The following is a 22,178-nucleotide window of genomic DNA, read 5'->3' as shown; positions in this document are numbered from 1 at the left end:
TTCATGGATAACAACAATAATTATATTTTGGCATTAAAGACATCATTTTGATTAAAGAGCTTGGCTTGCACATACTGGTGGATTAACCATTACAGAGACATCAAATATTTTGGTCATCAGCAATACTGTTCATTTAGGGCAGCGGGGGCAAACACCTTTCACTGGGTGGTGGTCTGATACATTTGTTAAGCACTGTATATATATTATATATAAAATCCTATAAAATAAAGAGAAGCAGCAAATCCTCAAGATTTAGAAGCTGGAAAACGGCTCACATTTTGCATTTTTGTTTAAAAATCAGCCTGCTTAAACTATGAATCAGTTATCACAATTGTTGTCAATTAATGTTATGCTAATAGACTAATTGTTTCAACAGTAATCATAGGCAAAGGTAATTGTGGCTATTGGTTTTATATGGACAGGTAAAGAAAGAAAGAAAGAAAGAAAGACAGAAAGAAAGAGAATGTGCTGTTTGCGCTTGAGAATATTTTTGGCCTGCAAAGGAAGGTATGTTGCCTTCAGGTACCTTGTAAATGCACCATCGAGTACTCGTGTTTTTAATAGCTTAATGACAAAAAAAGACCGTTGTAGTTTGTAGTAGAGTCTTACTTTACTTTTTTGCTTACTTAAGCTACTTTCTGTCGCAGAGTAAAACGAAGGACACGTCTGTTTGTGATCAATGTCATTTATAATTTTTTTTTTACAAATGTAATCATTGCGCGGCCGCGGTTTTCTCCACCTAAACGTCACATTTTACAGCTTAGGGTGTTACACCGAATACCTCTGTTCTTTGTCTCATTTACTATGGAGGCATTACGCCGGTGTTTGATAATTAACCGCACGGTGAACTTTACGTGTGAAAAATGCTGTTTTTACCGTGAAGGCAACCCTCACGTCTTTCAGCGCCGTGACGTAAGACGCAAATACGTAAAGCGTAACGCACGGTTGGGTCCAGGAGCGCCATTGGAAGTTTGAAGAGGGTGAATCAAACGTTTTTTTAAAACGAACAGCGAGCAATAATATTCAGCACACGTCCTTGAACGGCGCATAATGCCGTTGTTGTTGTACAGTGCAGACGTCCACGCGGTTCGCGGTTATAGCTGCGCCGTTGTCTTCGCTCCGTTGTAACTGTCGCAACAAAGCTAACGTCGTTAGCAGCACTGCTAAGCACAAGTTCCATTCATTCGTTGCGGGCGGCCACAACGTCAACGCGCTCCCGGCTAACGGTGTATATGCTCGAGACTTGCGTTAGACATGTTAGCAAAACTGGCTGTGTGTCATAACTGTGTCGCGTTGTGTCTTTCGTTACAGCCAGCGAAGTTGTCACTGTGGACGGGCCCGCCCGTGGTCACGCTGACGCGCCATGTATCGTCCCAAACCAACTCTGAAGGACCGGCAGCACCTGTACAAGCTCATCATAAGCCAGCTCCTCTACGATGGATACACCAACATCGCCAACAGTCTCATCAATGAGGTCAAACCACAGAGTGTGGTTTCACCCTCCGAGCAACTCATGCAGCTGGCAAAGATAGGTGCGTTTTCTGCATGTCTGACGTGTGTGTGTGTGTGTGTGTGTGTGTGAGGCCCCCAACTGAACAATTTCCATCCTTTTTTTTTCCCTCCCCAGGGATGGAGAATGATGACAGTGCGGTCCAGTACGCCATCGGCCGCTCGGACACGGTGGCACCCGGCGTGGGTATCGATCTGGAATTCGACGCCGATGTCCAGACAATGTCCCCGGAGGCGTCCGAGTACGAGACCTGCTACGTGACGTCCCACAAGGGTCCGTGCCGCGTCGCTTCGTACAGTCGCGATGGCCAGCTGATTGCCACCGGCTCTGCCGACGCTTCCATCAAGATCCTGGATACTGAACGCATGCTGGCCAAGAGCGCCATGCCTATTGAGGTAGAGGCAGATGTGAGACCAGTGTGCACTGTTTTTTTTTGTTTTTTTTTTAAATCCAGCAGGTTTATGTTTACCGTTTTTGTTTTTGTGTGTGTGTGTTTTTCTTGATACGTCAGGTGATGATGAACGAAACGGCACAGCAAAACATGGAGAATCACCCTGTGATTCGAACGCTGTACGACCACGTCGACGAAGTCACCTGCCTTGCCTTCCATCCGACTGAACAGATCCTAGCTTCTGGCTCGAGAGACTACACCCTAAAACTGTTTGACTACTCAAAGCCGTCTGCAAAAAGAGCATTCAAGTACATACAGGTCAGATTCCGTACAGTTTACCAGTTTGTCATAAGTTTGGGAGGTGGAGTAAGGTGAGTGGTAAGTGGGTGAGTAGGACACCCCAGTTACCCCAACATTTACCCCAGATAACCCCAACATTAGTTCATAATTATATTCCGCTATCTCCCAATAAGCAGGTAATAAACAGCTGGTCATTTTGTTAATACATTTCCAGGGAAGCAATACGAAGTTACTTGATAGCCGTGAGGAAACGCAAACGCTTTGTTCCCATGTCCGTTATTTCCTGGTTAAATTCAATTCAATTTTATTTATATGGCGCCAAATCACAACAAAAGACCAGAGACAGAGAGAGAGAGAGATAGACGTAGAGAGGGAGGGAGGGAGAAAGAGATAGGGGGAGAGACAGACAGAAAGAGAGAGAGAGATAGACGTAGAGATACAGACAGACAGGCAGAGATGTATGGCAGCACTAGCAGTAGAAATAGCAGCTATAATTATAATAATACTGGAAATATGACTGATAATAGTAGTTACATCTGTACTAATAGCAATAGCAGCTTTAATAGCAACAGAACTACGACAAAACATAATAACTGTAGTGATGAGAGTCAGGCAGGCCCATGGCGGCAGCACCCAGGCGTACCAGGACCACGATCCACAGCAACCTGCGAGACGAGAAAGCACAAAGAAACTCCGGGGAAGATATAAAGTTAGTAACATGCATTGGACTGTGATGACGAGGGAGAGGAGGAAAGCTCAGTGCATCATGGGAAGTCTCCCCAGCAGTCTAGGCCTATAGTACCATAACTAGGGGGGGCTGGTCCAGGCAGGCCTGAGCCAGCCCTTAACTGTAAGCGTTATCAAAAAGCAAAGTTTTAAGCCTCCTCTTAAAAGTAGAGAGTGTGTCTGCCTCCCGGACCCAAACTGGGAGCCGATTCCACAGGAGAGGAGCTTGATAGCTGAAGGCTCTGGCTCCTGTTCTGTTTTTGGAGACTCTAGGAACCACAAGCTAACCCTGCATTCTGGGAGCGGAGTGCTCTAGTGGGGTAATAGGGTACTATGAGCTCTTTAAGATATGATGGTGCCTGACCAGTAAGAGCTTTGTAGGTCAGGAGAAGGATTTTAAACTCTATTCTGGATTTTACAGGGAGCCAGTGCAGCGAAGCTAACACAGGAGAAATATGATCTCTTTTCCTGGTTCCTGTCAGTACACGTGTCCTCAGGGACTTATTGGGACAGCCTGATAATAAGGAATTGCAATAATCCAGCCTAGACGTGACAAATGCATGGACTAGTTTTTCTGCATCTGTTTGAGACAAATTGATGATAATGAGCAAGTAACTTCCTTGAAATGTCTCGGAAATTACAACCATATAATTGTGTGATTATATTCTCTTTCCGAATTGATAATCAGCTGGTAATTTGTTTCATATAGTTAAGTGATGAGCATAATTAGGCTAAAAATATAGAGGAATTACATACCTTTTTGTAATTAGGTCTGTATTCTTTTACATGGAAATTATAGCATAGAGGGGGGGGGGGGGGGGGGGGGGTCAGTTTTGATATTCGCCTAGAGCAGGGCTCTAAGTTGCCCTTACGTGCTTGTGATAGGCAATGAGTGTGGGGCCCATGGCAAAACAGAATCTGGGGGTTAACAACCTACACAACTTGAAATGAACTAACACCACTGGCTTAACATACAGACCTCATTTACATATAATGGTCTATTCACGTCAGGGCAGGGGGGTGAATTGTCACCACTTACCTCATATGTAACTTCTCCTCTGCTGATCATGCCAGCTTCATTTCCAGCTGGTTTCTGGCCTAACCTCTGCTGATCATGCCAGCTTCATTTCCAGCTGGTTTCGGGCCTAACCTCTGCTGATCATGCCAGCAGTGCATTTTTTAACCATTTACTTCATTCGTGTTTCAATTTCTGTATAATTTCAACAGATCAGTCCAACTTCCCTAAATGTCATTTTTTGGTTTTATTGTAAGTCAGCATAAATTTGCTAATTACAGACAAATACAACGTCATAATCAAGAATCGTAAGTGTCCTTCCTTGCCTGAGGCCAGATAATAATGTCTTCACACCACTCAACGAGTTAAATGTCACTTTTTTATATTTTGAGACAAGAATACATTAACAAATAAATTAATAACAGGAAAGAAAGTAACGGAGTTTTTTGAAAACCCTCTCCTCCTGGCGGACCAAAGCTGCTAGCTTCCAGACCCTTTTCAGTAGCACAGGGAAGACTTTGCTGTCCTCCACGGCAGATCGCTTCACTTTCACCCAGCAGCTGGGAAGCAAAACGCGGGCACTTCTTGTTTATTGAGGAGCTGCAGCATTTATTCATGGGCAAACTGTAACCTACACTGTACATCTCTGTTCACCTGAGCGCAGCAACCGCCTCTCCCTCGCTCTTAATCCCGATCGATCTGGATCCGACCCCCCCTTTCGTTTTATCTTCCCTGCAGGAAGCCGAAATGCTCCGTTCAATCTCCTTCCACCCATCGGGCGACTTCTTGCTGGTGGGTACGCAGCACCCCACCCTCCGCCTCTACGACGTCAACACCTTCCAGTGCTTCGTGTCGTGCAACCCGCTGGACCAGCACACGGACACCATCAGCGGCGTCAGCTACAACCCCACCGCCAACAGCTACGTCACCTGCAGCAAGGACGGCAGCATCAAGCTGTGGGATGGCGTCTCCAACCGCTGCGTGACCACCTTCGAGAAGGCCCACGACGGAGCCGAGGTATGTTCCGCCATCTTCTCCAAGAACTCCAAGTACATCCTGTCCAGTGGCAAAGACTCCGTGGTCAAACTGTGGGAGATCTCTACAGGCCGGACTCTGGTCAAGTACACAGGTAAGGAGGATGTGTTTTGTTTGAACCACAATACAGATTCATACGGGGGGGGGGGGGGGGTGTTAAAGGGAAATGTCATACTAGATACTCAATATACAAAATGAAACCAAAATGTATCCAGACAGAAAAATATAAATGACAACGCATGAATGAAAGTGCAGTGTATGTATCGGTTACTATGTTATAGATTGTGAGCAATGAAATAAAAGTGTACTGAAAGGTGCATCTATGTTACCAAAAGAAAAAACGAGAAGGAACTGTTAGGAGTTCTGTCTTTAACAACAAAAACAGGAAAAGTCACAGCCGCGAAAAGGAAGTACCAAAGCAGATAAGCACGGTACCTTTTCAAAACTATACACATTGTGAGCATCTAGTATGTACTACACTTCTGGCATTGAAATGCTTAAATCCCCGCAAAAGAAAACGCCACATAAAATAGCAAACGACGCATGTAGACTCTGTGATCTTACAGCTTTTACTGTTAAATCAGACGAACGGAACTTGATCCTCGGCGTCCTGGGCTCTGGAGGGGCTCACTGGACCCGTTAAAGCCACGGATTTTGAAAAACAGTAACGCGCAGTTTTGCGGGAGGAGGAGGAGGAGGAGTAGAACGGCGCCAGACTTATCCCAGCAGCCTACATCAGATTAAGTATACACAAACTGACGTATGACAAACAAACAAAAAAGGTGCCAAATAAATACTATGTACGCCAAACATAAATGTTAAACTCCAAAGTGTGTCGAGGCGTATCTGCAGATAGCAGCGTTAGCAGCATGAAATACAGATATTGCGCTTGTGTCATCAAAAACAAAGTCACAAAATGGAAAAAAAGTCTATTTGAGACAATTAGGAAGGAACTCAACAAGATGCAAAGTGTGATTTTTTTTTTTACATTTTTCTTTTTTTTTTTTGCTCAACATGATATTTTCTCCGTTAAACAAGTTGACGTGAAGAGTGTACCACACAGCAGCGCCCCCTAGCGGAGTAGTGACGACGTGCCCTTGTTTTTAATTGAAGCAGCTGACAGTTTGATCAGAAACATTTTCAAAATGGAACAGTAAGCTTTCAGTTTGCGTAAAAAAAAAACATGCCGAAGGGACATTTGAAACTTGCCACAAATCTCATAACCCGTCACAGAGTAACTGTTGCATCACACTGACCACCACTTTATGAGGAACACGCTGCTGTGTCGCAGCTTCCTCCGTTGTTCTTCTAAACCTTCGGCCTTCGGAAAAGTTCAGCGAGCGGTGACGCCATCTTCTTCAGCGGGTGCAGTTTCTTTTTTGCAGTGACAGAGTGACGCTTTCTGTCCTTCTTGGTGTGAATGAACACAGCGTGGATTTTTTATTTTATTTTTTTCTTGTGGTGCGGGCAGAGTGAAGTAAATATAATTTCTTCAGAACTGTTTCTGAGCCTTTGATCCCTCCACTATGGAAACCGTCTACTTCTGATTTCATTATGTTGCATTAGACACTTTGGAGCTCACAGGTGCTGATTTAACACCGCACAGTAATAGTTGACAGTAAGCTAGCGACGTATTAGCTTAGTGACACATTTCGTTGCGCTGGGCATGTCGGGTTTGTGACTCTGGCTCTCAACTTTAATTTGAGGGTGCTGACATCCGCATCTGACCAACAGTGTAGGAATCAGAGCTGTTTAACACACTTGGCCCCAGTTTTAGGAAATAACTGGACATTAGAGCTGCGACGATTAATCGATTGAAAGAAAATTAGTTGCCAATTATTTTGGTAATCGTTTCAGTCATTTTTCAAGCAAAAATGTCGAACGTTCGCTGGTTTCCAGCTTCTTAAATGTGAGGATTCGCTGCTTTTCTTTGCCGTTTATGAGACTAAATGAAGGGTCTTTGGGTTTTGGACTGTCGGTCGGACAAAAGAAGCCATTTTTAAGGCATCACTTTGGGTTTCCGGGGGAAATTGTGATGAGCATTTTTCACAATTTTCTGACATTTTATAGACTAAATGATTAATCGTGACAATAATCGGCAGATGAATCCATAATGAAAATAATCGTTAGCTGCAGCCCATAATCTTAAAGTTTCATTTATATTTGGCTGCAAATATTTAGCTGTCTGCTTTGGCTGAAGTCCAGCAGACACTTGGACAGCAGCTTGCTTCTACTTTTTGTAAGTATGGATCAGTGTGAGGTCAGGTGACTGACATGGAGAGTCGAGGCTGTCCATAAAAACCCTGTTTTTTTTGTTTGCCTGACCTAGACGTAACTGAAGGGGGGGCGGCGTGAGCCAATGGTTAATGAATCGTAAATTAAAGTTTTGGCGTTTGCGGTGCAGTGAGCCCTCCCAGTGACCTGTCCCCCCCCCCCCTCCCCCCCGTCTGCTATAGGTGCGGGGCTCAGCGGCCGTCAGATGCATCGCACACAGGGCGTGTTCAACCACACAGAGGACTACGTGCTACTTCCGGATGAGCGCACCATCAGCCTGTGCTGCTGGGACTCGCGCACAGCAGAGAGGAAAAACCTCCTGTCCCTGGGACACAACAACATCGTCCGCTGCATCGTCCACTCGCCCACCAATCCGGGCTTCATGACCTGCAGCGACGACTTCAGGGCCCGCTTCTGGTACCGCCGCACCACCACAGACTGAGGGCGCATCCCGAAGCCCCACCGTTTCCGCTCCGCCTCCACTCGCTGAGGACCAGACCGAATGCTGGACTCTCCCCGACCTCGGTGAACTCGTCACTTTCTCCTGATCTACGGTGTCATTCTCATTGCATTTGAAACTGTGCAGCGGAATTTATGGCGCAGCACCGAAGAAAAGACAGAGTTGTCACCATCTTCAGAGTAAAGAGCGAGGACACTGTTGTCTCCTCTCTTTGACAACAACACTTTGTGAATGATACGCTGATAACTTTTGTCTTATCGAGTTGAAAGCCTGACCTTTTTTTTTTTTTTTTTTAAAACTCCTTTCACTGCTTGGAAACTTGGCGGCAGCAGAGTTGGTTTGTCGTCATACGTTGTCTATGTCCTTTTGTTGTAATTTCAGATTTTTTTTAAATTAAACAATTAAAAGGAACGAGTCTCTTCTCTGTCTCTGATGATGAAACACCCCCCCCCCCCACACACACCCACCTTCAGAGCTCATAACCGCAGCTATGGTGATATCCTGTAGATATTTTAAGACCACAGTTGTTGCTGCAGAAAGTGAGCAAACTGCAGGGAACACAAATGAGCCGTGATATGCCACAACACACACACACACACACACTGCCATAGTTATGCATGTACTTATTGTGGTATTTGTTTCTGTCTGTGGGTAAATTCATAAACTTGAAATGTCAGATTAGCTTTCTGTTGGCAAAACAATACTTTGTTGTGTTTCACGACATCCTCAAAAAAAATCTGAAAAGTGAAAGAAAAGGAGACAAGAGCTCCTGATTTCCTTCTCGACTCCCGACCTGCACCCTCTGACTGGGAGGTCACCCTGCCCCATCACTCCTCTGCATTCCCCAACCCCCCAACCCCAGCTCACCCCCCCCCCCCCCCCCCCCAGACGCTGCTGTCTGTGTTGTCCAGACAACAACGAGTAAAGCCACAAGAATTTCAGCTTCAAACAACCCCTGCCCCCTTCCTGCCTCAAAATGTCTCGCATATATGGGGGGGGGTGGGGGTGGGGGGAGTACGTCAAATTTAGAAGAAAAGAGGAAACAAAATTAAAAAAAACGCCATAACAAAAATGCCTTCAGTTAGTTGGAAAAGTAAACTAGTGACGAGCGGTGGACTTCTGCTTTATCAGAAAGATGGAGGGGAAAGAGAGTGGCATGAAGCTGAATGGAGAAGAAAAAAAAAAAAGAAAAACAGTGGACGGGGAGGGGCAGCTGCAGAGAAGGGGGGGGGGGGTGTCTCTCTGGGCCAATGGGGCTGCAGGAAAGCGGCTCTTGACAATGACATGGACGTCGGTTCCCCTACCCCGGGTGTAAAAAGCGGTCTGGCTCTCAGTGACAGCTCAGACAATATGCTGGCGAGACAGAGGAGGACTAAATCCCCAGGAGTCTTCAAACACACACACACACACACACACACACATATGGCTGAGATGGTCCACTGACTGAAGACTGACCCTCCGTGGACGGACCTATTTCTCTGTGTGGACACAACTGCTCCTTGACAAACATGGTGAGTCCTGCTCCGCTGCCTCTCACTTAAAAAATGACCTTTAAAAGAAGTTGACAATAAGTTAAATTATGAGCTCAAGTCTGCTTTTTATGTTTGAATGATTTCGAATGTACGCTGTGATGTCTTTTGGATCCGCTCTGCTTGTCCAGAGGAGAGTCCCTGTAAGACCACCTGCTTGGATTTCTATTTAACTTGCGGTGTCAGCTACCGCCTATTTCTACACACACACACACACACACACAGTCCCTCTGACCTGCCCTGCTGTGGGCTGCAACCTGAGAGGGTCCCCCCCCGATCCTGACACTGATCCGAGAGTGAAACTTCATGAGCCTCATTACGCGCGCGGCCTTCAGATGGGAGATTATCAGTTTTCGGGCTGCTGGCGAACATTTCTTAAACGTGAAAGGTCGCCTTAGTGTTTGGTTCGTTTGCCTAAAACCTATAAATGTTGCCACACGAGCTCTCAGCTCTTCAAACAGCTGATCACATTTGTTGCTGCGAGTGCACTGTACTTTCTGCACCCTTTTTGGGCTCCCGTGCTGCTGAAACCTCAGCCTCCTCGGTCCAGCTTGATGCCTTTGGAGTGTTTTTTTGAAGGTTGATCACTGATTGCTGGCGAGTTCGTTTCTCTGAATGCGTTTGCGGCCTTTTTGTCTCTGCAAAGTCACTAGACCGGGACTGCAAGGTAGATGAAGATGAAGCCTATGCCTGACTCTTCCTCTGCAGTCTAGTTCTGGTTGATTTCATTTGGTTTGGGGGGGGGGGGTTCTTTTGGTGGAAAATATTCAAAAAGCCTTTATTAATATAATAAATGGTCTTCACATATATAGGAACCTTCACGGCTCCCAAAGCGCTTTACTGCCGTGCGACTTAGGGTTCAGCGTCTTGCTCAAGGACAATTTGACATGACGGGGGGGGGGGGGGGGGGGGGGGGGGAGCCGGGACCATGCCACCCCTTAATAATAACAAAGCGTAATCTTCCCAGGTCCTATCTGTAGCTCACAGTGGAGGGAAAGGATGTGCATCATCTTGACGTTTTCCCATGCAAAGCAGACCCATCTTATTCATCGCTTCTTTAGAAACGCCGACCGGCTTGGCCGGATGACTAACCGGGCAGCTTAAGCAATCTCGTTTCCGTCCTGTGCGTTGGAATTTATTTCTGTTTGAGCTCATAGAGAGCTATTTTTGGGACGCCCCTTGAGTGATGCGTCGTTGCTGTTTTTAGCGTCTGAGAGCGGGGAGTCAGTCAGACAGTCATGAGGGCTCATGCATCAGGAGGGAGGCCGCCACATCTCGATGAAGGACGTCGGGTCTGATCCACCGCGTGCCTTTATGTTATCCAGCCACCGTCCAACCGTGTTTAACTGCTGAGGATTGTTAATCTACCTCAAAAGGGCCAAACGTTTTTCGAGGATGTACGCCAAGCACACACAGCGACATGGCCTGCAACAGCACTGGGGCTTTCCGCAACCACTTCTCTGTAGGCCCATTTAGAAGAAGAGGATGTCAGGTTTGGTTTTAGTAGGGGGGGGGGGGGGGGGGTTTGGGTGAAAAAACAGGGCTATTTTTTTTTATGCCAACAATCGATAAAAATGGCCGTAGTGTGAAAGTTGACACTCGTAGTTTCAAAGCTCTGGTGAACCCACTGGGCACGTGTTTTGGAATTTTTTGCATTTTGTACATCCATGTTTTGCTTCTTCACTCTAGACCTCGGAGACAGTAGTTTGACCCCCAAAAAAAACCCCCCAAAAATCTTATCAAAACGTTGCTCCACAGCACCAACGGTGGTCAAAAACCCCAAAAAGGCACCTTTAAGCGAGCCCTCTCGCAAATCTGACCATGTTGCACACAAGTTAAAAGCAGTGTATAGGCTTGTTTCCCCTATTTGTTTAACGGTATTATAGTGTTGAAGATAACCGCGAAGAAAGCAGCCATCTTCAAATGTTTAATGTGGCGCCTTTAATTCGGTAGGCAAAAGGTACTGTGCGGAGAAAGACCCAACGTGCGCTTTCACGCCGCGACAGCTGCAAGGGGGCAACGTGGTGGCGCAGTGGTCCGCACGAAGCGGCCACATAGGGAATGCACTCGGTCCGACAAAAGGCAGAAGATGAGACTGAGGAAGTGTGAGTATAAATAAAACAAAAACAAAGAGTGCGAGCAGCGAGATAAGTTCCTGCCACCGAGCTGCCGCCTGTTATCTGCTGCTGCTGCTGCTGCTGCTGCTGCTGCTCACATTCACATCCAGTCTGTCATCCAGCGTTAACTGTCATACCTCTGGGAGGCAACAAACTGTCCTGGAGATGACTGAGACTACTCTGCTGCACTGCACCTTCCAGTATTTTCCTCTCATTCTGTTTGCTGTTACAGTTCAACAAGTCAGAAAGTCTTGTTTTGACCCAAAGCGCCATAGGCAAACATTGAAATGGAGCTGAATCAGCTCATTTGTCGGCCCCCCCGTCTTTCATACTTCTCTAAATATCTCCTTGAAAGTGGTTTCGTTTTTTGGAGCGCACCAGCTCACCGTCTTTAGCGCATTAATATCATAATTAGTTTAGTTTTGAAACATACTAAGTCTATTTACTGTTTCGTTAGTCTTATATTGCTATAGATACGATGTAAGATGAACTGGAATGTTGGTTGGAAGTTGTCATTAGCTGTGTGTGCGTTTGTGTATGAGATTTTGACATAGTTCTCACCAGTTCCCCTACAGGAAATACCAGGGCAGCTATAGCGAGTCACAGTCACTGCCACAGAGCCTGAATTAGTCTCCCACAGCCTCCTCTTGGACTTGTTTGGGTTGGAGAGAGGGTTGACAAAGGTGATTTTCCATGGAAGCGCGTCACATGAGGATCGTTTGAGATGATAAAACTGATCATCGACCGGGAACAAATTCCCAACCCGTCAGAAAATGATTTACAGGGATACAAATCTCTCTCTTTCAGTGTTTTTCCCTCTGTTTGTCTGTCTGTCCCTGTCTCTCCTCCTCGTACACCCCCACCCCCCCCCCCGCCCTGTCTTTGTATCTAAGATACTGTGGGAAAGTCTAATCTGTCATATTTACAGGCTGACTTCCTGTCCAAATTCAAGAAAAGAGATCATCTTGAACACCCTGCTCCCTCCGCTTTGTCTGGGAAAATGAACCTTTTTCTACATTTTAGTGAACTTTTAGTCGTGTGTGTGTGTGTGTGTGTGTGTGTGGCAGGTTTGTTCATAGTCTCCATGGGTGTTGTGCTGGACCTGGCATGTGTCTGAATGTATAATGGATGAGGTGCCGACCTGACCCCGGGGGTCGTGCCCAGGCTGTCAAGGGGCGAAAGGTCAGAGTGAACCAAGAGTCGTCGTTCCCACACTGGGAACCACTTCCTGGTCTGGTCCCTGTTCCAGTGGCTCTTATTATGTTGACTCAATTTTGTGTCTCCACAGGTGCTCTCTGATTATATGGGGCAAAGTTTGCAATTACCCAACAGCATCACTCAAAAGTGGGGATTTCCAGCCTTTAGCGCAGTTACGAAATACCTGATTAATGCACGTCAATGGCTGCATAGCATAGTTACCTAACTAGATGAATTTTTCAGTGTGTGTAGAAAAAAATCGAATCGAAAAATTGAATCATAGACTGTATATAAAGATGCGTCTCCACTTCCTCCCGCTGTACAAACATGAAGCCAAACTCTCCCGGATACGGCCGCTGCCATCTTGCGCTGGTGACGTCATTTGGAGCCAGAGTCTGCGCAGTGGTGATCGGGGGGGGGTGTGGAGCCGTGAGGTCGAGGTCCCGTAGATACACCCAATCTCGAGCACACCACGGTCAATCTCAGCTGTCAGTCATGACCTTTCACCCTGTTTTTATAGCATCAAGTAACTCATTAAAACCAAACCGATCAGAAAAACAAACATCAGCGTGTTAAGAGCTACCTGAAATGACAGAAACCACCTTTGGGAAAAATGGATTTGTTGGTGGGGGGGGGGGGGGTTTGGGTGAAAAAACTGGGCTGCGGACTGCTTTTTAAAGCAGCTTTAATCAATATTTTTTTTTATGCCAACAATCGATAAAAATGGCCGTAGTGTGAAAGGTGACACTCGTAGTTTCAAAGCTCTGGTGAACCCACTGGGCACGTGTTTTGCATTTTGTACATCCATGTTTTGCTTCTTCACTCTAGACCTCGGAGACAGTAGTTTGACCCCCCAAAAAAAACCCTAAAATCTTATCAAAACGTTGTTTTCGGCAATCAATCACTCACTTCAATGCACTACATACAGGAGTTGAGCTGGTACAACCTTAACCGGTCTGTTCTGACCAGTGGCTCATGTTAGCTCATGTCATCTATCTTAAGGTTAAATATTACCGTATAGCAGACATTACTAAGCAAGACCACTGACTCTATGACTCTTTCCCACTTGCGCTACTGTCGTCTGCTTTGTATTGATTAGAGACAGCTGAGATGGCCTGAAGTGGCCTAACTTGGCGTGAGGCGGCTTGCTGCCTGAACAGAAGCTCCTATCTGGAATTTTCTTTTGAACAGCGTTTCTTGCGTTGCGTCTGCCGGGCTGATGTTCATTTGTGAACAGGATGGAGCGGGAGAGACGGTAGAGGCCGAGGGAGAGAGGCAGAGACAGCTGTGCACTTAAAGTGCTGAAGGCCAGCTGTCGGGGGTGGCGTGGTGGTGGGGGGGGGGGGGGGGGGGCTGATCTGCACAAGCAGGCGTGTGCAGGAATCCAAAAGAGTCACAGCTGAATCTGACTTTGTTACTGTACTCGGTGATCGACATGCAGACGCAGAATCAGGGTGAGCACAGCACGGGGCGCGGGGGGGGGGGGGGGGGAGGGGACAAGTGACCTGAATTCTGATAGTTGCTCATGTTGAGTTGCGGTTTGAAAACAAGGGGTAAATATCAAATTAGGTGTCGCCAATAATCAGGTCACATGGTAGGTGGCGGTTTAAATGGCATGTGTGGCCCACTTCAATTACAGGCACGGAAACTCTGCAGACACACACACACACACACACACACACACACACACACACACACACACACACACGTCATATCAGGAGTAACACAAGCGTGAGAGTTTGTCGTGGCATCTTAGGGTGTTGTGAGCCGATGATTCCAAGGAGAAAGTACAACGACGTAAATCTTCGCGGTACGGCCCCTGACTGTCATCTTATGTCTGTAGCACGACCCAGGGGATTAGGCAGGGGGGTTTGCTGAGACTTGGTGTGTGTGTGTGTGTGTGTGTGAGTGAGTGTGTCAGTGTGTGTGCTGAGGGGTTGGGGGGCACAGTCCGCCGCTGCGGTCAGTGTGCTCCACAGGCTTGCATCCCAACAGGTGCTGGGCATGTTGGCCTCTGATGGTGAATGGGGCTCTTTGTTGCAGAGGAGCACCCCCCCCCCCACACACACACACACACACACACACACTTATCAGCTGAGGGTGGTGTGTGTTTGTTTTGTTTATTCCTCATGCTTGTGTCTTGCCCTTGCATCTCGGCTAGCCAAGTACCTTTACGCAGGAACCTATGTACAATTCTGAGGTACTTGTATTACAATATTGAATTATTATAATATTTCCTTTTTATGCTTCTCAAGGGGGAAAACACTTATTTGACAGTTGATGTCACTACTTACTTTGTAAATTAAGATTGGCATACAAACATTTTGACTAGCTTATAAAATATAAAGCATTGTTACAGATTTACAAATTTAACCACCAAGCAGTGTATAAAATAGTTCAAATGAGCTCCGCCACACCTACACCATTAAAAATCCTGTTTATATGTTAGTGCATCAGTAATAATAATAATCAAATAATATAACATATAAACCAAGAGTGCGTGGATCTATAGTACCTTTGAGAAGACTGGTGTGCAGGAATGGAAAGTACACACACACACACACACATATCAGATAAGGAATAGGTGAAAGAAGCAGGTGAAATAAAGAAAGCAAAGAGATAGTTAGCCTCTAACAATGTTACGTCTCACTTGTCCTCCCATGAAGGACTCCTTTGTCTTTGTGGCTGGAAGAGATTCAAAACTATGTGGGGAGGAGCCAATTCAAAATGAAACAATTTTTTTTAATTATCTTTGGTTTTATAAATGAGGAAAAAATAAAGATAAATGAATGAGAAGAACTAGAGAAAGCCGACTGGAATGAGCAAGAAAAAAATATATATATATATTTGCAAAGTGCGTGCGTGTGTGATTGTGTACATGTGTGTATGTTCGTGTATATATCATGGGAGGTGGGATTTTGATAGTTATGGTGGTTTGTTTGGAAGGGTTATGGAGAGAGAGTGAGAGGGGTGTTCCGATGGCCCATGTGTGCTTCGTGGATCAGCTTTGCTGGGTGGTGGGTTGCTCTCTGTAAGTATTCTGTACCTGTGAGGATGATGTTTCTCTCGATCTTGAATGCTTTTTGCTTCCGGACGTTGCTGCGGATGTAATTGGGGGGGATGATGTACTGTGGATGTTTTGGATGATTTGTATATTTGCACATTCAAATTTTGATCTGACACACGTCTGGCGAGCCTTGAGGGTGATTTCGTGTGATGCTTCCGTGTTTGTGTCCGCTGAGTGCTGAGTTGAGATGGTTAACCCCTGGCCATCGCCACCAGCGATGACCCAACCGACAGATCAGGGAAAGAGGTGTGGTTTGTAAATATCATGGGAAGAAAAGGAATATGGTCTCTTAACCCTACGCTAGTTTCAAATGGGTTCACTACAACAGTAAACCCTAGCTTGCACAAACACCTGTAAAAAAAAAAAAAGTACATTTTCAGCAGAACAGCGTTTGCTTCAGAAAGCCAAATGTGGCTTGGAAAAGCGCGTGGCTGACAATATGAAAATGGACCAGTGGTATGTGGGTGTATCAGTAGAAAGTCAAAATCCTCTCATGGGCCGCAAAAAGATTGCGCCGCTGGCCAGATGACTATGACGCATAGCGATCTAATTATACATTTTTTCTTGCGAGAACTGAAAAGACGAACCGATGAGATAAGCGTCAACACCCACCTTTCTGTGTAGCTACACAGCGAGTCAGACCACAAGCACCGCTGTGTGTTCAGCTCTGCTTAGTGGTTTTGGTTGAGAGGCATGTTTCATTATTCACACCCTGCACAACACGACACCACCACAGCAAAGAAGTTGACACTGCAGTAACACGTCAAGAAAAGAGCGCGGGGGGGGGGGGGGGGGTGGTAGTGGTGGTGGTTTATGAACTATGACTATGAAGAATGCATCAACACGCGGCAGCGACTTCACAGGGACCCAACATCAATGCATAATAATCGGCGGTCATTCTTCAATTGCTGAGAACAAATCAGATTCAAAATATGTGGAGTGAAATGAGACTTCGTTTGCACAATTCAATGTATTTTTGGAGGGACGGCATAGGATGCTTGCAAGAAACTTGTTTTTCCATTTACCTCTCTGCAGGGAGCACAAATGGGAAGTGAAAATACACAGAGCGAAGAAAGGTGTCATTCAAAACTGTTGTTCTTGTTCTTGTGGTTTTACAATCCGTGTATCAGTGCGGGGAAAGAGTGACTTAGTTGTGTTCATTGTGATTTATGAAATGGCTTTGTGCAATTTTTAGCTCGTGAATCTGATGACGACTCCAATGTGCAACTTGTAGCAACATTTTGCAAGAGGAAATGTTGTCATAGCCCACGGCAGCAAAAAAAAAAAAAAAAAAAAAAAATGGATTGCATTCAAGACCTGTGGAATAGATGGTACTCCATCTATGTACTTCCATCTAAATGTGGATCTGTGAGGTTTACCGTGTGTCAAATATCTTGCTTTTGTCATTAAAATGTGCCGCACACTGTTTTGTCTCCTAATTTTCGTTTGCATTTTCTCTGCTCTTTATTTTAGAACAAACTTGCGAAGGCTCTGTATGACAACACTGCAGAGTGTGCCGACGAGCTTGCCTTCAGAAAAGGGGACATCGTCACAGTGATGGATCAAAATGTGGCCGGCACCCGTGGATGGTGGATGTGCTCTCTTTATGGACGGCACGGACTGGCCCCAGCAAACAGGCTGCAGCTTTTACCACAGACTGGAACTACTGCAGCCTCCTCATGCCATGTCACAGAAAAACCCCAATTAATTGAGGCTAAAACTGATGAAAATGCACAAAACATCTACCAGATCCCAAGTGTGCCCCGACCCTCCAGCAGCCCAGCTTATGAACGCATGGACATGATCTACAAGGTCCCGTCCACTCCTTTATTGGCTTCAAAAAGTCCAGTCCCATCAGCACTTAAGCACAGCACAGAAGGACCTGAGGGAAACAAGGTACAGACCGTTTTTTCTACTTGTAAGATTGGACTTATGTAGAAAAGAGCAAAAAACCTAAATGTAGATGCGAGTCTGCCTATTGCTCTGAGGTCAAAGTTAGTCCTTTTTCTGGGGAAGCGTTCACTCTCATGATTAGAGCGGTAGACTGTTGCAGAAATGCAAGGCTGTGAAACCCCTGCTGGCAAAAGAGCTTACAGATGGGGACCAGGGGCCTCTCCATGGGGACAGGCATGCAGCACCGGGGTCTTTATGGGCCTGTAAAAGACAAACAGACACAGACTTCAGACACTTTTAACTGCAAACAGCAGCTCATGCCGCCAGGGACTCCAAAAAGACAGAAGTGTCTGTATGGGTGCCTGTGCAGCAGAAGGTGGGGAGAAGTATACCCACATGTTCGCCATTTCCTCTCCTGCTCCAGGGGAGTCCTGTTCCCTTCTGCAGTAGCCACCTAATATTCAATGCGCTGCATGGTTTCTATTATAGAGCTGCGTTAATTGGCAAAGTGCATGCATAATAGGGTTCTCTGGCACTCTCAACAGGCTTCAGAGCAAACACTGTCCCCATAAATGCGTTGATGTAGGGGTCAACGAGGTAGACGTAGCTTTGATCAAAGCAGCGCAAGTGTTGCCAGTCAACCCCAATATTACAGCCTGTCTGTCTTGTCTGCAGCCTTCATTCTTCAGCATGGTGTCTAGTCCAAAAGGGGAGGTTTACGATGTCCCGAGCCAAGCAAGACGAGCTTCTCTTTTCACTGTGAGCTCCCAAAAAATACACAACAAAATGCATCACAAGTAGTGACTATCTAGACACTAGATATTCTGCCACTGGTACGAGTCTGATGTCTTTACTGTTACTATGATATTCTATTTGCAGGCATCAACAACTCCAAGACATATGCCACGAACGCACTCACTGCTTCCAATTTCGGAGCTGGAAAAAAGATTTGACTCTCCGGAGAGTTTAAGGTGCAGCAGTCCAGGAGACTCTTATGTAAGTTTCAGAGTGATTGATGAAGTAAGGAACTTATGATGTGCTCCCTTTAAAATGCAATCTTTCTTTCAACATTTTTTTTATACATTCTTTACCTCTGCTAAAGGCTCAGTATGCTGGAAATGAACTAGTTCATAGGACGTGACGTCTGACTACGTTTTAAGGCCTCCCTGATCTCTCTCCAAGAACTCACTGTCTGCTTTGTAGCCTCAATGCAGTGAATAGAACAAAATGGAGATAACGGTGCACACTTCTTAAAGGCATTCGTGGTGTTGTACTTGGTTGTAGACATGAAAAGTAGCTGTGTGAAGAATGAAACAAGAGCTTGAGGGAGACATTCATACCATGACATGCCCCAAACCAACTGGAAGGTGTGGACTGGAGGTTTCTGATGCTCCTAGACAATCTGACAAGCACAGGCATACTGAGGCACTTACTTTCAAAGTAGAAATGAATGTCTGCTTCATTCCTAAAGGGCCTTTCTTTCTGCATAACTGTGATATCGACAACTTTCTTCTTGTGCACAGGTGTATGCAGTTCCACCGCCTTTGCCTCTGGACCCAAACTATGACATCCCAGTTCCCTCAGCCACAGAGGCCCAAGAGAATACGATCAGCGGATACAGCACCCTTCCCAACCCCTGCAAGCCTGAGTGGATTTATGATGTGCCAGTAGTTCCTGAGAAACAAAGTCCACCCCAAGGCCCCTATGATACCATGCCCTCCAAAGGTGTTTGCAGGCAGCTCTATGACACTCTTCCAGCACATGCTTGGCCCATTCAAAGAGGCAGTCCAATTCACATGCTTTATGATATACCAAAACCCAGTTCTCTTGACATCCCGAGTCCACCCAAAGTGCTGCCAAAGGTCCCGATTTATGACAAGCCCCTAACACAGAAGCTCACAGAGGAGTTAGTATATGCGGTTCCACCCCAGGAAGAACCCCTTACCCGAGTTCTCAGTGATGCCCCCAGTGATCATATACCCCTAGAGTGCAGGGGTGACTCAAGCAATGCTCGTGAACTCGCAAGGGTGCGTCTGCAGCGAATGAGGAACTTCCTGGCCTGTACGTCTTTCCGTGAGCTTCCAGGAAGCGGGGAGTCACTGGCGCAGGAGGACAACGAGCGAGGTAGAACCTTACGTCTGTCTGCAGCAGACAGTCAAAGAATCAGCACGGCCTCCAGCTCCTCCACCAGCTCCTGTGACTCTCTGGCTCTGAGCTCCTCCTCTCCAGAGCCTCTGCGGGAAGTGACGCTCAGCCAGGACGAGGCCTGTCGCAGACTTCTAGACCTGCAGGAGTCAGTTTGCAGGGCCGTGCCCCGTCTCATGGAATTTGTCAGCAGTCACTGGAGGAGCAAAAAACATCTGGAGAAACACTTGAAGGAGATCAAAGAAGCAGCAGAGGGGATTGCGTGTTCTCTGACATCCTTCCTAAACTTTGCCCTGGACATTAAGGGCAATGCCCGCCGTTTGACCGATGCCAACCTTCAGACGAGGCTCTACAAACAGCTGTCCATCGTAGAAGACTCAGGTGTGATCCTACAACAAACAGTTAGTGCTCTTAACATGGCTGGCTGGCCTCTCAGTACACTTTGTCAGGACCTGGGGCAGGTCCAGACACCTGACCAACTGGAGCGCTTCGTTATGGTGGCGCGCACTGTTCCAGAGGACGTCAAGCGCCTGGTGTCCATCATCAATGCCAATGGCAAACTTCTGTTCAGAGTCCCTCAGAAAGATCCAGAGCCTCTCAACACCATGGGTCAGACAGAAACAAAGACAAGTCCTGATGGAAGTGAACAAGTAGGGGACTTAGTGGAAGATGACAACGACTATGTAGAGCTACAGGTGAAAGCTTCTAATCATCTAAGTCATTACAAATAATATAGGTTACTCTGGTCACTGAATATTGAGCTTTTAACCAAGGAAAACACCATGGCATACTTACTAATGTAATATTTTTGCTATTGCCTTTCCTCAGACTAAGAATGATTTTGAAAAGCAGCAGAAGGAAGTGCAGAAGGAAGTGCAGAAAGAAGTGCAGAAAGAAGTGCAGAAGGAACCAAAAGAAAATGTCACACCAGACTCTGACAAGGTACACGTAAGTAACATAACTCAAGGCATTTGTTCCTACTCAATGAGCACGATGAAAACAAAAAAACACCTTTGCCTAGATTTTTATTCATCTATCTACAATGTCGCTATCCAGGATTTCAGGTGAATATGTGGTCATCTTCACCTCCTTTGTTACATTTCTTCACTGATTAGGCTGATAAGCGTCACTCCACTCAGTCCGGCAGTGGCACAGAAGAACACCGTCTGTCCTCCCTGTCAGAGCACTGCCGGCTTTACTTTGGCGCTCTCCAGAAAGCCATTGGGGGATTTGTGGGCAGTCTTCGGGAGGGCCAGCCACCAGAGAAATTCATCTCGCAAAGTAAGCTGGTGATCATGGTGGGCCAAAGACTGGTGGACACCCTGTACAGGGAGGCCCAACGTGGAGGGTCGAGCCAGAGCCTCCTGTGCAAGAGCAACCACCTGTGTGCTCTCCTGAAGCAACTGGCTGTGGCCACCAAGAAGGCGGCACTGCATTTCCCAGATAGGCAAGCTCTGCAAGAGGCTCAAGAGTTTGCAAAGGAACTGGCACAAAGAGCACAGCACTTTCGGATATCGCTTGACCTCTGAGAGCACACGTGTCAAGCATATTGATTTGTTTGTACAGCAAAAATCATTCAGTCATTTAGCGATCTGTTTCCTTATACATTCATTTCATATCCAACTACCTTCAAGCTTCACTAGCCAAAAAGATCTTTGCTTTTTGCTGAATGTTATCATAATGAATGCAGGTACTGGTTAAAATGTTAATGATGCTGGGACAAGCAAAACAATTCCAAGTATGGAGTTGCATTTGTACTGAAATTAAAGACTTCAGCACAGCGGAGTTACACATTTAGGATACTGTACTCAAGCCCATTTTAAAATGTAATTTTACATATAAAGTGTAAAATATGATTTGTTTTATATGATTAACAACAATTTTATATTCTCTGAATATGTTATGTGGATGTTTTATCTATTTTATGACTTTATTGTGTAAGAGGTATACTCTCCAGGGTAGTAGTTTGATACAGTCTACTTTTTGTGAATATCTATGTAAATATTCTAAAAAAAAAAAAAAAAAATGTGTTATGCATTCCCAAACTTTTCTTGACAAGAGACTGAGTACAACATATGTTGGATTTTTTTTATTGATATTAAAATGAAAAGCTGAAAACTATTTCTGTTGTTTTGTTAACGTCTGTCTGAAGCGTACATAGAGAAAACAGTAGTGGCCTCCGTAGAAAGGATATTTATTTAGCTCTCTTTCCAAAATATTACAAAATTAAAGGGTATTTTACACAGAAAGGTCAGCTGAATCTGATTATATCACAGTTATTGCCAAGTCTACAGATTTATGATTTAATATAATAGGTGTTTTACAGGCAGGGAGGGTTTAATGAATAGATGTTGTTGGTTGCATTATGAGAGGGTTAGGGTTAGTTAAAATGTAGCATCCAGTGTTTTTGGTGATTTACCCATACCAGGGACTAAACGTCACGATATCTTGGCTGCTTTGATAGAGTTTAATAGTTTGACTTGTTATTTTGCTCAGTGGAACTGAAACTTTTCCACTGC

The 22,178-nt window shown here is 45.7% G+C and overlaps 2 protein-coding genes across 2 annotated transcripts; both read left to right on the top strand.

Annotated features, from left to right (window-relative positions):
* The first annotated feature begins 938 nt into the window (after positions 1–938).
* cstf1 (cleavage stimulation factor, 3' pre-RNA, subunit 1) lies at positions 939–8,112 on the top strand. Its single transcript, XM_070902860.1, has 6 exons — positions 939–980; positions 1,312–1,532; positions 1,628–1,905; positions 2,022–2,219; positions 4,681–5,071; positions 7,434–8,112. The coding sequence occupies exons 2-6, from the start codon at positions 1,364–1,366 to the stop codon at positions 7,691–7,693; spliced, it is 1,296 nt and encodes a 431-aa protein (XP_070758961.1). The 5' UTR covers positions 939–980; positions 1,312–1,363; the 3' UTR covers positions 7,694–8,112.
* Positions 8,113–9,124: 1,012 nt separating this feature from the next.
* Positions 9,125–21,780, top strand: cass4 (Cas scaffold protein family member 4). Its single transcript, XM_070902839.1, has 7 exons — positions 9,125–9,222; positions 17,095–17,517; positions 18,190–18,273; positions 18,394–18,510; positions 19,038–20,354; positions 20,488–20,601; positions 20,775–21,780. The coding sequence occupies exons 1-7, from the start codon at positions 9,220–9,222 to the stop codon at positions 21,186–21,188; spliced, it is 2,472 nt and encodes an 823-aa protein (XP_070758940.1). The 5' UTR covers positions 9,125–9,219; the 3' UTR covers positions 21,189–21,780.
* The last annotated feature ends 398 nt before the right edge of the window (positions 21,781–22,178 follow it).

This window comes from Enoplosus armatus, chromosome 3, assembly GCF_043641665.1.
Source record: "Enoplosus armatus isolate fEnoArm2 chromosome 3, fEnoArm2.hap1, whole genome shotgun sequence".
In the NCBI taxonomy this organism is placed as follows: domain Eukaryota; kingdom Metazoa; phylum Chordata; class Actinopteri; order Centrarchiformes; family Enoplosidae; genus Enoplosus; species Enoplosus armatus.
This window is presented reverse-complemented; position numbering and strand designations above follow the sequence as displayed.

Bases quoted from the DNA above. Each gene is read 5' to 3' on its own strand.
- cstf1 (XM_070902860.1), top strand. From the start codon at position 1,364: ATGTATCGTCCCAAACCAACTCTGAAGGACCGGCAGCACCTGTACAAG. The intron at 1,533-1,627 runs GTGCGTTTTCTG...TTCCCTCCCCAG, and splicing joins CATGCAGCTGGCAAAGATAG to GGATGGAGAATGATGACAGT. The intron at 2,220-4,680 runs GTCAGATTCCGT...TCTTCCCTGCAG, and splicing joins GAGCATTCAAGTACATACAG to GAAGCCGAAATGCTCCGTTC.
- cass4 (XM_070902839.1), top strand. The intron at 18,274-18,393 runs GTGAGCTCCCAA...TTCTATTTGCAG, and splicing joins GACGAGCTTCTCTTTTCACT to GCATCAACAACTCCAAGACA. The intron at 20,355-20,487 runs GTGAAAGCTTCT...GCCTTTCCTCAG, and splicing joins ACGACTATGTAGAGCTACAG to ACTAAGAATGATTTTGAAAA.